The sequence below is a fragment of the Glandiceps talaboti genome, chromosome 1 (assembly GCF_964340395.1).
Source record: "Glandiceps talaboti chromosome 1, keGlaTala1.1, whole genome shotgun sequence".
In the NCBI taxonomy this organism is placed as follows: Eukaryota; Metazoa; Hemichordata; class Enteropneusta; family Spengelidae; genus Glandiceps; species Glandiceps talaboti.
Window position 1 is genome coordinate 5,999,220 of NC_135549.1, and position 14,347 is coordinate 6,013,566.

At 37.1% G+C, this 14,347-nt stretch overlaps 1 protein-coding gene across 1 annotated transcript; it reads right to left on the reverse strand.

Annotated features, from left to right (window-relative positions):
• Positions 1–1,130: 1,130 nt before the first annotated feature.
• On the reverse strand, positions 1,131–11,329 carry LOC144434186 (calcium-activated chloride channel regulator 3A-1-like). Its single transcript, XM_078122675.1, has 11 exons — positions 11,150–11,329; positions 9,065–9,359; positions 6,498–6,778; positions 6,019–6,267; positions 5,073–5,297; positions 4,459–4,755; positions 4,122–4,352; positions 3,544–3,808; positions 3,030–3,209; positions 2,024–2,248; positions 1,131–1,732 (listed from the first exon to the last, which is right to left on the reverse strand). The coding sequence occupies exons 1-11, from the start codon at positions 11,327–11,329 to the stop codon at positions 1,131–1,133; spliced, it is 3,030 nt and encodes a 1,009-aa protein (XP_077978801.1).
• Positions 11,330–14,347: the final 3,018 nt, after the last annotated feature.

Consider the following 14,347-nt stretch of genomic DNA (forward strand, 5'->3'; position numbering starts at 1 on the left):
TTATAACTCTAGAGCGATGCACCATTGTTCTGTACCAGCATCCATCACTCTAGACGAATGTCCATATAGTAAGGTCAATACCAATGTTTTTATTTGACAACATGCCAGAATCACTTACACACCACAAATATATTGACTTCAATGTGCGTATTGTTATACATGTAATATAAAATAAAATATCAAATGAACCCAACAATGCAAAATGTTTCGTATTTTATCGAACTACTGGACAGATTTCAGTAGCATGTTACCATAACTTGTATCTTAGCGTCATTAGCTCACAGTAAATATATACATGTATATTTATGATGTAAGAATGGCAGTGCCAAGCTAAGGTTTCACATGCTCTAAACATATTGTTGCCAAGTGATTTGAAACGATCGATATCAATGTACTCATACATACATACATACATACATACATACATACATACATACATACATACATACAAATTTCAGGCATGATTTTAGTATAATTATTTACATATATGCAATGTTTCTATTGCGTCTCCATGCATTAAACCACTCAAACGACATTACAGGGAGAGAATAAACAGTACCAATAACAAATATGAGAACTGGATGGCCTCAATAAAACTCAACTCAAATGGTTTCCAAAAGTTCAACTAGCTTTCGACCTATTAACCTATTATTATTATTATTATTATTATTATTAAATAAGGTATATACTGACACATCTATTTATAAATTGTCGGTTCGAAATTCCTTAAAAGACGGGTCAATGACTATCGACCCGGGGCATATTGCCAATTGCTTCACTACAAAATCTAACCCTAATACCAGGGTCGATAACCTTGACAAACCAGTCATGTGGCTGACTGGCTTTAACACTATTAAATAATACCACACAGGTTTGAACCAGCCTTGGGGAGATACTTCCGCTAACTAAAAACTAACAACCCATAGTTGGTTATCTAGTAAACGAAATACGACACACTTGATGTGATATCGACAGTGTTCGGAATCCCCTTCCCTATTATTACCTTTTATATATACTAACACTTCTATTTACGTAATATACAAAATTAAATTAATACAAGATATCTCTCATTTGAAACCTGTCAAATACAAATATTTTTTACATACATGCCATGATGACATGTTGTAGGTCTACACCACTACATTCTGAATCGACGTTGCTTTATTGTGTGGCATAACCTCAGATTTCCTGAAGGTCATCTGTCGCTTCACCTCTTTCTCGGCGTCTACTTCGACATTCCTTTTCATCTTGTATCTAAATTTCACTACAACCGTAGCAACGATAGCGCCGATGACTACTAGTGCAAACGCAGAAACTACTCCCCCTATCAATATGGCGACCGTCTTGTCGCCATTATGAATCGGTGCCATAGTGATCATTTCATGTTCAAGCGTGGTTTTAGTGACGTTATTTGGATTGTTCGTTATTTTCGGCTTTGTTGTTGGAAATGTTGTAGATGTTGTTGGGGTAACATCTGGAAATATTCCAACTGATATAATGTTTGAAGGGTCCGCCTCATTCCCAGACTCATCAATGGCTCTGACACTGAAGAACATTGTTACATTTGGTTGTATGTGCACCATCCGTATAGTGTGACATTCTTCGCTACCAAATGGTTTCGGAGACGTCAGATTTGCCCCAGTCACGTTGTCACTGGCAATTTCTTCCCCCGTTGTGAAGTCCTGTACGAACGCAGTGAAATTGGTACTATATCGCAGTTCGTAACGGTAAGCTAGAGGAGTTGAAAGAGGGGGAAAGATATTACATGTAATATGATTGCATGAGTCCATAGCCTACTGTTTCTATCTGAGCTATTAAAACTGAAACTCAGATCCAGAAATGATCAGCATTTGTTATATACCAAAATGTCACATCGGGATAATTTGTAATCAGAATATTCGTTTTTATTATTACATGAACAGTATCATGTCATGCCTCCTTCCATATATAAACATCTACATGTACTCGTACATGGTTGGAAAATTGCATACGTGAATAATGTAACTTTGTTTCTAAATCTCACCTGTTCCGGAGTCTAGATCATTTCCAGGTGCTGTCCATTTTAAGGTAACAGTTTGATTTTCATACGAGGTTTCAACGACTCTAAGATCAGTGATCCTAGACGGTGGGAAAGCGTCACCAGGATCTACTGTGACAGGGGCCTGTATGACACCCCCAGATACCTCTCTATTAAACTGCCCCGTGCGTTCCGTGTCATTAGTTCCACCAGTATCATTACTTGGTCCAGCTGAAACAATGAAGTAAACATATACAGACTATATATATTCTTACGTTTAAGCGTCAATCAACGTGGAGGGGTCATAATATACTATTCCATGGAAGGAGGGGGGGGGGGGCGTTTACATGATGCATACATGTGATGAATTACAAAGTGTGGTACTTACTAAGATATTGCGTAATTGCATGCCCTATATTCGATTTGTGTGTCATCTACATCGGGCTAATGTACGAGACAATGCAAGAACTATTCAACTAACTTGTTGACAACAGGTTCATCGTATGATACAAGAATAAGTACCACTATATCCTTCATCAGTTTTCCAAGGATATTTAACAGTATCATGCGATGTGTCAATAGTTGAATAAATTCAGGGTTGGTTGGTTGGTTGGTTGGTTGTTTGTTTGTTTTTGTTTGTTTGTTTGTTTGTTTGTTTGTTTGTTTGTTTGTTTGTTTGATTGATTGATTGATTGATTGATTGATTGATTGATTGGCTGACTGACTGACTGACTTATTGACTTATTTGGTTGGTTAGTTAGTATTATTTATTTATTATTTATTTATTTATTTATTTATTTATTTATTTATTTAAATATTGTATTATGACTTATCTTATAGCTGAATGCCTGGCTAAGTGGCTGAGTAACTGTCAGTTTGATGATCGATTAATTCAGTAACTGATTGAAATGTTCATTATTTAGTTCATCATGAAGACAGTTATCTAATTACTAGTTAGTCAGTATGACATAATTTCTGTCACTTTGAAAAAGAAAGTAGTTGTATCACTCACGAGGTTTAATCGGCAGAACCTCGGATCTGATACCCCATGCTGATGTAACAGGAACTTCGGCAAGGCCATTTGGGTCTTCAGCAATCACTTTGACATTATACCGACAATTCGGACAGGTTGCGGTCACAAAGTCAAGAAATACGCCTGAATATACGCCGTCATTTTTCGTCACGTCGATCCCTGAAAGATAAATAAAGTATTACATGGTATGGAAAGGGTATAAAGTTTATCTATTCCTCGCTGATCATCTAAGTATTGAAATGTTACGAAATTGTTCTATATTTGACACGTACTGTAGAGTGTGTAGTTCACCTCAATCTTCAACACGACAGAAACAGTATCACTAAAAGTGCCTTTCAAAAATTCAAAAAATCGTGAGAAAACACGTGGCAGTATGTAATGACCATCTTCTACATGTAAATCGAAGTAAACACACCTGTATAATCTCAATTTAATCATAAACCATATTCACGAAATGTTGAAGATAGATCTCAATATTACAAATGTAGTTTACCTGCACCGTTGTCCCTTAGCGTTATGGTAGTAGGTGAGTACGGTGCGGGTCTCTCCACTATAGCGGTCACTTGTGCTTTCAAAATAGGTGTGTATCCCTTTGTAACCTGTGCATATATGTTAACTTTTGGTGCTGAATCTGTCACCAACATGTCACCGACTTTAGTAGTAACCTGTATCGGTTGTGTGCTGTCTTTCACCTTTGATTGGATAGATATCTCTACTGACTGATCTGGGCCTGTTATCTCGTATGTCCACTCACCTGGCTGTGCAAGAAAGAGTTGAAATGAAGGCACAGGAGAATACTTGTAAGGTCGGTATATATGTAATTGCCTATATTTTTGTAGCAGTATTGATATGCGCATAAAAGAAAGTCCGATGACAGAGTTAACCACCAGATGATTGTATTCGGTACATGCCTGTCAAAATACATGTATGTATGGTAGGAGATAATCGTTACCTAGGTAACATCGTAACGCATTGGAACCCTTGTATGATTTCACATTAGGCCATGCCACTCAAACATCGCTATGGTAGTTTAGAACAACCTTACCCGGTACCCCCGGACCTTATAATTACCTCAGCAACGCCTGATATCTCTCCAATAACCATTTTCTTGTTGTGGTCACGTACATACTCCGATGATGTTGAATCAATGACCAACCCATTGGGCCTGGTGATGGTGACGGACACCTCAGACGAAGACCACAAGAAAAAGAACTTTGTTTCTCTACCAATAGTGGAGTCTATGACAATATTGCCTGTTATTTTATTATGGCCGTTGGAAAGACTGATTTTCTTGCTTTGCAACTGAAATGAAAATTAGAGAGGTGAAATATATATGAATTTGTAGAACAGAATATATGGAGCGAAAAACATAGATGAAATTGTAGTTTTATACTCAAAGTTAGCTCACTTGAATCGGGGTGCTGGAACTTCCTCCTGTTCTTTTTGTTATCGTTGCCGTCAATGCGTCGTTGAGGGCGGTAGAGTCTTCTCCTTCGGAATAAAAGAATGATATGCCCCCAGTATCTTGAGACAGACTGGCCAACTTCTCGTCAGCTGCATACCCGAAGGCTACAGTGTCGACGATGACTTCTTTACTGATTACTTGGCTCTTAACATCTTGTATTAATGGTTCAGCAGTTTCCTCTCCGTCAGTTATAAGTAGAAGGATCCCACCTTTGGCACTTTTGCCGCCATACTCTAAGACCTGCATATATCGACAGTGGTACAGATAAGTTCATTTTTTCACTGGTCAACTTCGACATGAAAATATCTCTCCGGCTTATTTGATACATGTATGTAGTATGTTTAATACCATAATTTTTAATCTATACGCTTGCCAATTATTTGACCAACCAAGGATCGTAAATAATCGATTTGCAAAGGTGTGAAATACAGGTGGCGAATAAATAAAGTTTGACGGATTTAAAGAATCGTGATTTTTTTCTAGTTGCTTTTGGTGGCAATATGAAGTATCACAATGATAACATGCTATAATAAATGTGTTTCGGGATTCAAAATTACCTCAATTCCTGTAAGCAGAGCGCATCCAATGCAGGTTTTGGTTTGGACAATTGTCGGTAACAGGTTTGCTAAGTATGTACGATCAACACTAGAGGTTATTTCCCTCAGATACGATGTCACATAAGCAATAGAGGTAAATTCTACTAATCCGATTAGACTTCCATCAATCACGGTCGCTTGTATGTATTTCGTTGCCAACTGGTTCAAAATCCCGATACGGTCATTCTGTAAAGTTAAACAAGATTGGAAGGAAATCGAGACATTGTTGTCTTATATCAGTATGGGTCGTGAACATGTACATGATATTAGTGGTTTTCTCCATTGTGTATTTAGACGCATGCGTGATACAAGTCATTTATTCTGGTTATTATGATTTCCACAAGACAGTATGAAACAATGTGAGCAGCCATCCTTATACATATCTGCGAATGTTTCTGTCAAATTGGCTCAAATGACAAGTTACTCCAAATTTAGACAAGACAAAATATAAAAATATATCTTACAAACACAAACTTACATATGATCGATAAACATGCATGATAGAACCAGCACAGCATCCCATCCCACCCCTTCAAACGAACGCTCCAGATGGTCTGAGATGTACATTGTAATATAAACACTCCAATCTATACACACAAGACTGGGCAATATTCACGATATGTAATTAGACAGTTTACATCACAAAGATTCGTTCGTTACTTTGTACACTTAACGATGAAAATATACCGATCTATTATAACCATGTTACTCCAGAACCCAACTATCTTTATTTCCTGGAGTGGCTTTCCCCCTCTAAAATTCATATCATTATTCAGAAATATTTTAGTGCCAAAAGTAGCTTGTAACTAACATCGTGTCTTTGGGATTCAAAATTCAATGAAAAAAAACCGAGCGACTGCCAATCGTCATATTAGCCCACTTTGGGGGACCAAACGAATGTGCCTACCGTAGCCATACTGCCAGAAACATCGAGTAACAATACTACTCGCAAGGGGGCGGCCTTCAAGATGTTGAAAGTCGGTGTCGTATCGGTGACGTCACGGGGTGGATTTGAATCCTTGGCAAAGTCGACTGAGGCAGACATGACATCCCATGCACTCTTATTCTTGCACTGTGTATTTTGTTTATTTGGAGCCATAGAATTGTGCATAGATGTGAGATCACCGTTTTTATCGCCATGACAGAAATCAACGACCTGATGGCAAAAACATATGCAAAGTAGCACAATGTTATATGGTATGGCAAGAAACAACAAAACATTAGAATTCCATTAATGAATGAATCAAACTCTAATGTATATGTACTAGGTAGGTTGTTTTCTCCTCCTAAACCTCGTATCTTAGATATATGCTGCCGTCTTCGAAGGTTGAGAAAATGGTAGAGGAGGCATTTTTACTACATATACGAAAACGTATAAGGTTTTACCTGTTCTAGGAAGCTCATGTACATAAATGATCCAGTTGCTTTGTTGTTGACTAAATCTGGATAAAATCTACAGTATTTGTCAGGCAGAACTCCAGACTCGGGTTTGGTGTTACATTTTTCATCCGTCCTCGTGTTCCAGGAGAATCCAGCAACATACTTCGAACACCGAGTCACTTCAACATGCCCATTCTGATTTAGGTAGAAATGACCGTCGTCGCTTGTAGAATACTCGTCAAATAGACCCCATCTATAATGTCCCCACTCGTGCACAAGAACTCGAGCTGTGAAAGCAATAGTATTTCTATATTTACGAGTTATAAAAAGTATGTATGTTGTGTTTGTAGAGAATTGTTTACTATATGGAAATTTATAACGTTATTTTGAAATATATACCGAAACTAAGCCACTTGAACTAGAGCTTCATCATGCTGAACAAAATCTTACTTACTAGAATGTTACATTCCATCGCCTGGTGGCGCGACCTAGATCGTGCTAGCTACATTTCACACCATGGTCGAATAGACGTGTTACTGAATTTCCTTTCTCCTTTTTATGTGAAATATTATTATGCTAACAAATGGACGCCAAATCACTTACAGCAGTGGAACCATCTGCTATGGTAATGTTATGCCACGCAAAGAAAATGCAGTGCTGCAATACTATTAAAGTTGTTTGTCTGGTTAGAGGATGAAATGTAGCAACGTTTAGTAAGTTTTTGTCGAAGCAGACGACACTTTTTCAGGTAGCATGATTGTCATTGTAAAATTGACGAGCTTTACATAAGAGCCTATTGTGAGTTATCTGATGCATATGTTTACATCGAATCGTCTACATTTATTGCAAGCGATGACGTCATCTGCTACCATTATTAACACGAATATCAATTTTCAGTTGTTATCAATAATCAAGGTGCTGAAACCGAGAAATCAATCTTGAGCCAACAACTCCCCAACAACACAAGATGTGTGTGTATCATTGATGAGATAATAACAATTGATAAAATGTTAGTTGGGAAAGGAACGCAGCAGACGTATGTATTGCTCTACGATTTGCCGTCTCGCGAGATTTTCTGTTTCTGTCGCGAGATTTTATCTCATGCACGGGGACTGTGGTGGTAATTTCCCTAAAAAGTCCTGAAGTTATTTTATACTGTTTGTTAACTCTCATTAAAAAAATAAATACTTCTATTCAGTTCGAGGGCCCTCAGAGAGAAAGACTTGGCACAATGAATTAATTTTTTTGGAGTTTATATTGCCATCAAAGGTAGTTTCTGCTGAATTCATACCAAAAGACATTGTTATCTCGATTTTTATTCAGGTATGCCGAAGTGCTTTCTAGATCAGGTGACCTTTCAATTTGTGTCGCTAGAGAAAGCAGTATTGATTTTTGGCCTATTTAGTTTGGTGTTCCATTGTTTGACACTTACGTACAGGTTATGACCTCAAATCAGGTCGTTTGTAAATGTCATCAAAATTCACTGGTGTAGACAATAGCACACGTACTGACGCCATATTTCAAAGATATAATGACTGGCATAATATTAGAAGGTGAAATACAATCGTACAATGTATGACTAAGTCTTCTGCGCTGCAATGAAATATCCATTTGGTAAGTTTAATTATGCAACTTCAACTGATCATGTAGTTCCCCCAATATATTTTCAAAACGTTTACTTCTGGATTTCGCATATCATTACTTTTGAACTTTGACTTTTTAGTCTAGATTGTATTCAGGAAGCAGGAAATAATAAAAATGTGAACAGAGTATAATCAACTTAAACTATGAGGACAAATGTACTAAATATGTGTATTTGGTTTGTTTCGGATTTTAGGTTTGCTTTTTGATTCCTTTATTTGACAATTTTTTTTTATCTCAGATTCGTTTGTGAAGAAATGAAATTTGAAATAAACCATTGGCAAATTCTACTTATTCAGTGTTTTTTTTTATTAAGTTGATTAAAAATCACCGAAATGACATGATATGGTCGAAATTAACAATCGACCGATAATTAATGGTGTTAACCTTTTCTTTTGAGTTTTTATGGAATATTTCAGAATTTAAAAGAACAATTTGTTTTTAAGAATGTTACAGTAATACAGTTTATAACTGAAGTACGATTTTTGACTATAGTCAATGTGTTAAATGTAAATACATAAATACATAGCATAGTAACACTATTGAAGAAAATTTGAGTCGACAGTGTTGTAGAGATGGCTAAAGCGGAATGCCACTCCAGGAAATAAAAGTAAAATTCTATATAATTTTTTTTTCATAAACTGTGAGTTCTGGAGAATCATCTCATGATTTTACAATGACTTGCAATTTCAGAGGAACATTTAGTTGATCTTGTGCCTTTAAAGGGAATATTTGCTGTGGGTCATTGCCTCATGAGAGTCGGCAGAAAAAAAAAACATTATTATTTGTTGCACCTCAGACCACTATGGTTGTCTGAGGTTGAACAATAAATATTCATGACTCCTAAGTACTTATTCCCTTCAATGTAAAATATACTCATGAATATTCATTGATAATCGTGATAAACATCGATCATGCTACATTGTTATTACCTGGGTCGCCGAATGTCTCCAATGTCCATTCAGTATCAAGGAGGAAGTTTGGAGTCAAGTGAATGTATTCCCCCTCCTCCCCACATGAACCAAGCTGATTTGCATAAGGATTATCTCCCCATAGAGTGTGTGGTTCATCAATTATGACGTTTGCTGTATCAAAGATTTCATTGGTTGCCAGCTCACTCGTAATATTATCACTCCATGTTTTGGGGATAAGGATCGTAATCTCTTTGAAATACGCTCTCTTTTTGGTGGCTCCATGGAGGAGGTTTGATGTGTCGCTGAAAAGATCCTGGAAGAAAATTCAAATCTGAGTTTACTCATTTGTGGTATTATCATCAATGTGTCACCAGTTGTCAGTATCAAAGATTCCGTTAAACCGTACTGTTTTGATCTAGAGTTCACAAGCTGCCATTCCCTCGTAATCTTATGTACAACGTATGTTCTTATCAATCTAGTCGTTATAATACTCAACACACACTAGCAGAGAGTGTGGTCTCGTCCAATTCAAAAACAAAATGAAAATAGAAGAGTCACAATTGAAGAACATAAAAAAGTGTACAATCATCTTTCATCTACTGCTTAAAGCTACTGGAGGATGCAGCACATAGCAATGTTTCTTTAAAATACTGCAAGATCTAGATGATTGTATTCCATTGTCATGATTTGTAAGACTGTTTCAGTTAAAATTAAAACACAAAAGTTTACGTACTTAAAGATTCAAAATCAAAGTAACTTTACATAGAATTTCGGTCATCCCGAGTGTCTTTCTAAGGTTACACGGTATCACATACCAATATTTCAATATCTATCATTTCGTCCTCTTGCCTAAAATACATTAAGTTTATTTCTGAAATTGGGCCACCAGACAAGCACGTGTAGCTTATCCATGACTCTCATCGGTTGACTGGCAAGAAAACTAAGCACTGACAAATTGTGACCAGTTAGAGTAAAAATAATCTCACTGCCTTGTCACAGAATAGGTTAATGAGAGCATATGGTTTTGGTGTCTATAATAAGTTAGAATTTTGCTAGTGATCTCATTTTGAGTTCATTATCATAAACAGCTCATAAAAATGACTTTCTTTACTTGTATCCAATCTTATAGAAGACACTATGAGCTTTTGATTAATAATAGAAAAATACGTAATGTAAACACTTTTCTTAAAGTAATAGTTTTTTTACAATAAAGGGCAAGGAGAAGGAACTAGGTCGAGAAGGTGACTGGTTCCACAAGGAAGCAGGTTGAGAATAATCATCTCGACCTCAGAAGTAAACTGGCGAACCGTACGTTTTGGTCTATTGAGCTATTCCTGAGTTGAGTGTGTTCTCGGTATGACAATGACTTTGAATGTACTGTACAGCTGTGTAGAAGGTTCGCTGCAGTGTTTGGTATAGAGAGAGGGAGAATCCGATACTGGTGACAGTCCGACATATGTCGTGTCAACCCATCTAGCCCTAGAAACAGTGATGGAAACCACTTGAAACAAAGTTATTACCAAGATGGAACTAAATGGATTTTAACTTTGATAGCCATAGTAACCATGGTAACCATAAATAACAATGCAATAAAATTTCGATAACCTCCTCTCCACCAATTCAATGTTTTCAGACGGTTGTTTTTTAATCATATATGTGTTGTTATTATTATTATTATTTTTATCATCATCATCATCGTTGTTGTTGTTGTTGTTGTTGTTGTTGTTGTTGTTGTTGTTGTTGTTGTTATCATTGTAAACTATACCGCCACTAGTCTGTGAAATTCATTCTCATTTTTAATGTTTTTACCGTAACGTAATACGAAAGTACAGGTGATACATGTAACTAGACAGGCGGGCGGAAGGACGGATGGACAGACAGACAGACAGACAGACAGACAGACAGACAGACAGAGACCTATGAAGCCTTGAGTGAGAAGAGATGGATAGTGAGAATAAATTATTACGAAAACGAGTGAAAGAGGGAAAGCACATCAATAAACATCGTAATTCGATTTCCATAAACTCTTTGAATTACAATATCCTCACTAATTTACTGTCATCATGTTATTGAATCTCTCTTTAGTCAGTATTTGATGCCTACCTTGATCCCTTCTACAAGTCTGGGGTTTTCTGGGATATCTTCGTTAATGGCTACCACGAGACCTCTGTATCCATTATCCTGCAGAGTAACTTTAGCTCTCGTCAGTGCTTCAGTGTCGACGAAAAGTAAAACCAGTGATAGTATGAAAATCGTAGACGTTGTGCCCAGGCGACGAGACATTGCTGTTGGCTTTCAGATGTAATGTACCACTATGTTGTCTATGCCACAAACCACACTGATTGAAATCACTGCGTGTGTGCATCAGGTCGTTAAATTGTTTCTTCCCTTTTCTTCAGAAAACTTGAAGACGCAGGTGCTATTAACGAACGGGGGTGTGAAGCCTGAGTATGGCGGGATTCGGCGCCGTGTAATTCACTAGGAATTGTGATGTGAAGTTCCGGGTATTTCGGAATGTTATATTAACTCTTTACTACCTTTTCACTACTTAACAGTCACATCGAACGTAAATTGTTGATTGGTCTGTAAACAACCACAAATGCCAATTCAAATCTGACATTGACTGTGGCACCCCTGGCTAACGACATAAAGTCGCGGAAATCCCCGAGCTATTCTTAGCGTATAGCAACGAGAGTGAAATGAGACTTACGTAGTTGCTACAAATAGTAAGAGAGTCGCCCCTTTTGTATAATTATACGGTGCCTATTTACTCGTATTTTGTCTCAAGTTTAATTTTCATGAGTCTCTTGTCAGTGAATAGAAAAGACTTACCCTAGAATTCGACTCCCTTGTATGTTGGTGACTGCTATACACTATAACAAGTAAATAGTGATGCAAGTTAATACATAGGCGAGAACAATTCTGTTTATGGTAATATCTCGATAGCTGATATTGTGATATAATTATATCACTCTTACGTTTAGAAAGGATTTAAAGACTAAGTAAATCGCCTTAGATATCGACATTTTTATAAATGGGTCAAGGAAGTACAAAAAAGACGGAACTAAGAAAAAAATAGCCCTATTGTATTACTTGCTGTCGGCATGGTTAAGTTAGGTACACAATAAATCTCATTGTCTATGTTGGTATTATTTACCCAGGTCAAATAAGAGTTTAGGCACTCAGTAACTAATCCATTCATTGTAACACCCTCATTAACTTTTACTAGTATTCTGACAGGGCATCTGTGTGTACTATATGGTATCCACCCACGGATGTACCTAGAAATGTTGGAATCTGAGCTGGTAAGTCAATTTGTCACGATATGGCGTCATGATCATATTGAACGGTTTAAGTGGTTGGCTTGCAATCTGCAAGTTGCTGGTATGAGCCTCGCTGCTGCCGTTTGTTTTTGAATCCTTGGGCATAATTTGAACCGCGATTGTGCCTCAGTCAACCCAGCTGTACAATTGAGATTGTCCGCTATAGGTCCATACCAAAGGTGGTAATTGTAAAGCGCTTTGAGCACAGAGTATGGAAGCGCTATATAAAACCTGAAATTAACATTATATGAAACTTTCGAATTTCAGCTCTTACAACGTCAGCATAACTGCTTATCCTGATACCAACTTTGATACGGTTTTTCCGTTTTAGTTTACACTTAGCATCGTAATAAAAACTTGAAATATTCTTAGAGACATGTACAGAATCCTTGTCTATGATGAAATATATGGTTTCGAATTGTGTACGTGTTGTCTTACTTTCAGAGTTCAAATTTAAAATAGACGTAACTATACTGTATATACGTACTGTATTATATTGTAGTGTTGAAATTGAAGGAGAGCAAACATAACCCGTAGCTTCACTACACTACACTGCCACTACACAACACTGCATTACACTGCACTGCACTACACTGCACTGCACTATACTACACTGCCACTACACTACACTGCATTACACTGCACTGCACTGCACTGCACTGCACTATACTACACTGCCACTACACAACACTGCATTACACTGCACTGCACTACACTGCACTGCCACTACACTACACTGCACTGCACTGCACTACACTACACTGCCTCTACATAACACTAAACTGCACTGCCACTACACTACACTGCACTACACTACACTACACTGCCACTACACTGCACTGCACTGCACTGCACTACACTACACTACACTGCCACTACGATGCACTACACTGAACTGCACTGCACTACACTACACTACACTGCACTACACTACACTACACTACACTACACTGCACTACACTACACTACACTACACTACACTACACTACACTACACGATATGTGCTGTGCTCATAAGACAATCTGACAAACAATGCTAAATAAATTCATGCCTTGGTATACTGTGGAGAAATTTGCCAGTTCGACAAACTTCGACCAGCTCATAAATTATTATACTTTTGAATTATTTCATACACATCTCAAAGTTAAAGAGCGCTAGTGGTGATATCTTTAATTAGAAGCCATAAAAAGGGAATCGATTTTATCGTTATATTAGTTGAAATCAAGTGTGGACATTGCCAGTCATTTCAATATGTCCTCTTTCGGGTCACTATTCGTGAATGGTTGAATAAACAAAACAAAATGTTTTGCCATATTTCAGTGAAACTCTTGAGGGCGCGATAACCCGTCATTACTTGCGTATACGTACCGTTACGTTTTGGGTCTACCTCGTGTTACATTTCGGTGTCTAAGTTATGTTCTTTATAGGTAGACAAGTTGTTATTATCCAAAAAAGTAGAGAAGTATAGTTTTGCTGAATATTAAAACATTGCAATGAAGTTAATACTGTCAATTTGTGCCTTGCTCAAAGTGACGTTTGGCGAAACCTCTAAAAGTTGTTACCGTTCAAGTTTCAGATAGTCCATGAAAATCATCAGCAAAGTAAGGTTGTAACTAGTTCGTAGCCCACTCATAGAAAAGGTAACGGATTCATAGCTATAACACTACATGTATAAAGGGAACGTTTTAATATATTAAGACGTCTTCAAAGTACGTGCATCATAATCAACATCTAACTAGAGAAATCTACAAACCAAGTTAACATAACGATTGCTTAGAAAATGAAATATACACAACATTGAATAAACAAAACGACAAACAACGAAGATTCCAATGCTTAAAATGTTTATTCTGTAAAATTGTCAAAATTTGAAACTTGATTACAGAGTATAAGTTTAGACGGTCAATTGCACCATATTTGTTTAATGACTTTAATATCAAAGTCTATAGACATGGACGGATGAAATCAAATGTATTGA

Excerpts from the sequence above, each read along its gene's own strand:
- LOC144434186 (XM_078122675.1), bottom strand. The coding sequence starts at position 11,329 with ATGTCTCGTCGCCTGGGCACAACGTCTACGATTTTCATACTATCACTG. Across the intron at positions 5,298-6,018 it reads TTTCTGGCAGTATGGCTACG|AATGACCGTATCGGGATTTT; the intron begins GTAGGCACATTC and ends TTAACTTTACAG. Across the intron at positions 3,809-4,121 it reads AGATATCAGGCGTTGCTGAG|CCAGGTGAGTGGACATACGA; the intron begins GTAATTATAAGG and ends TTTCTTGCACAG.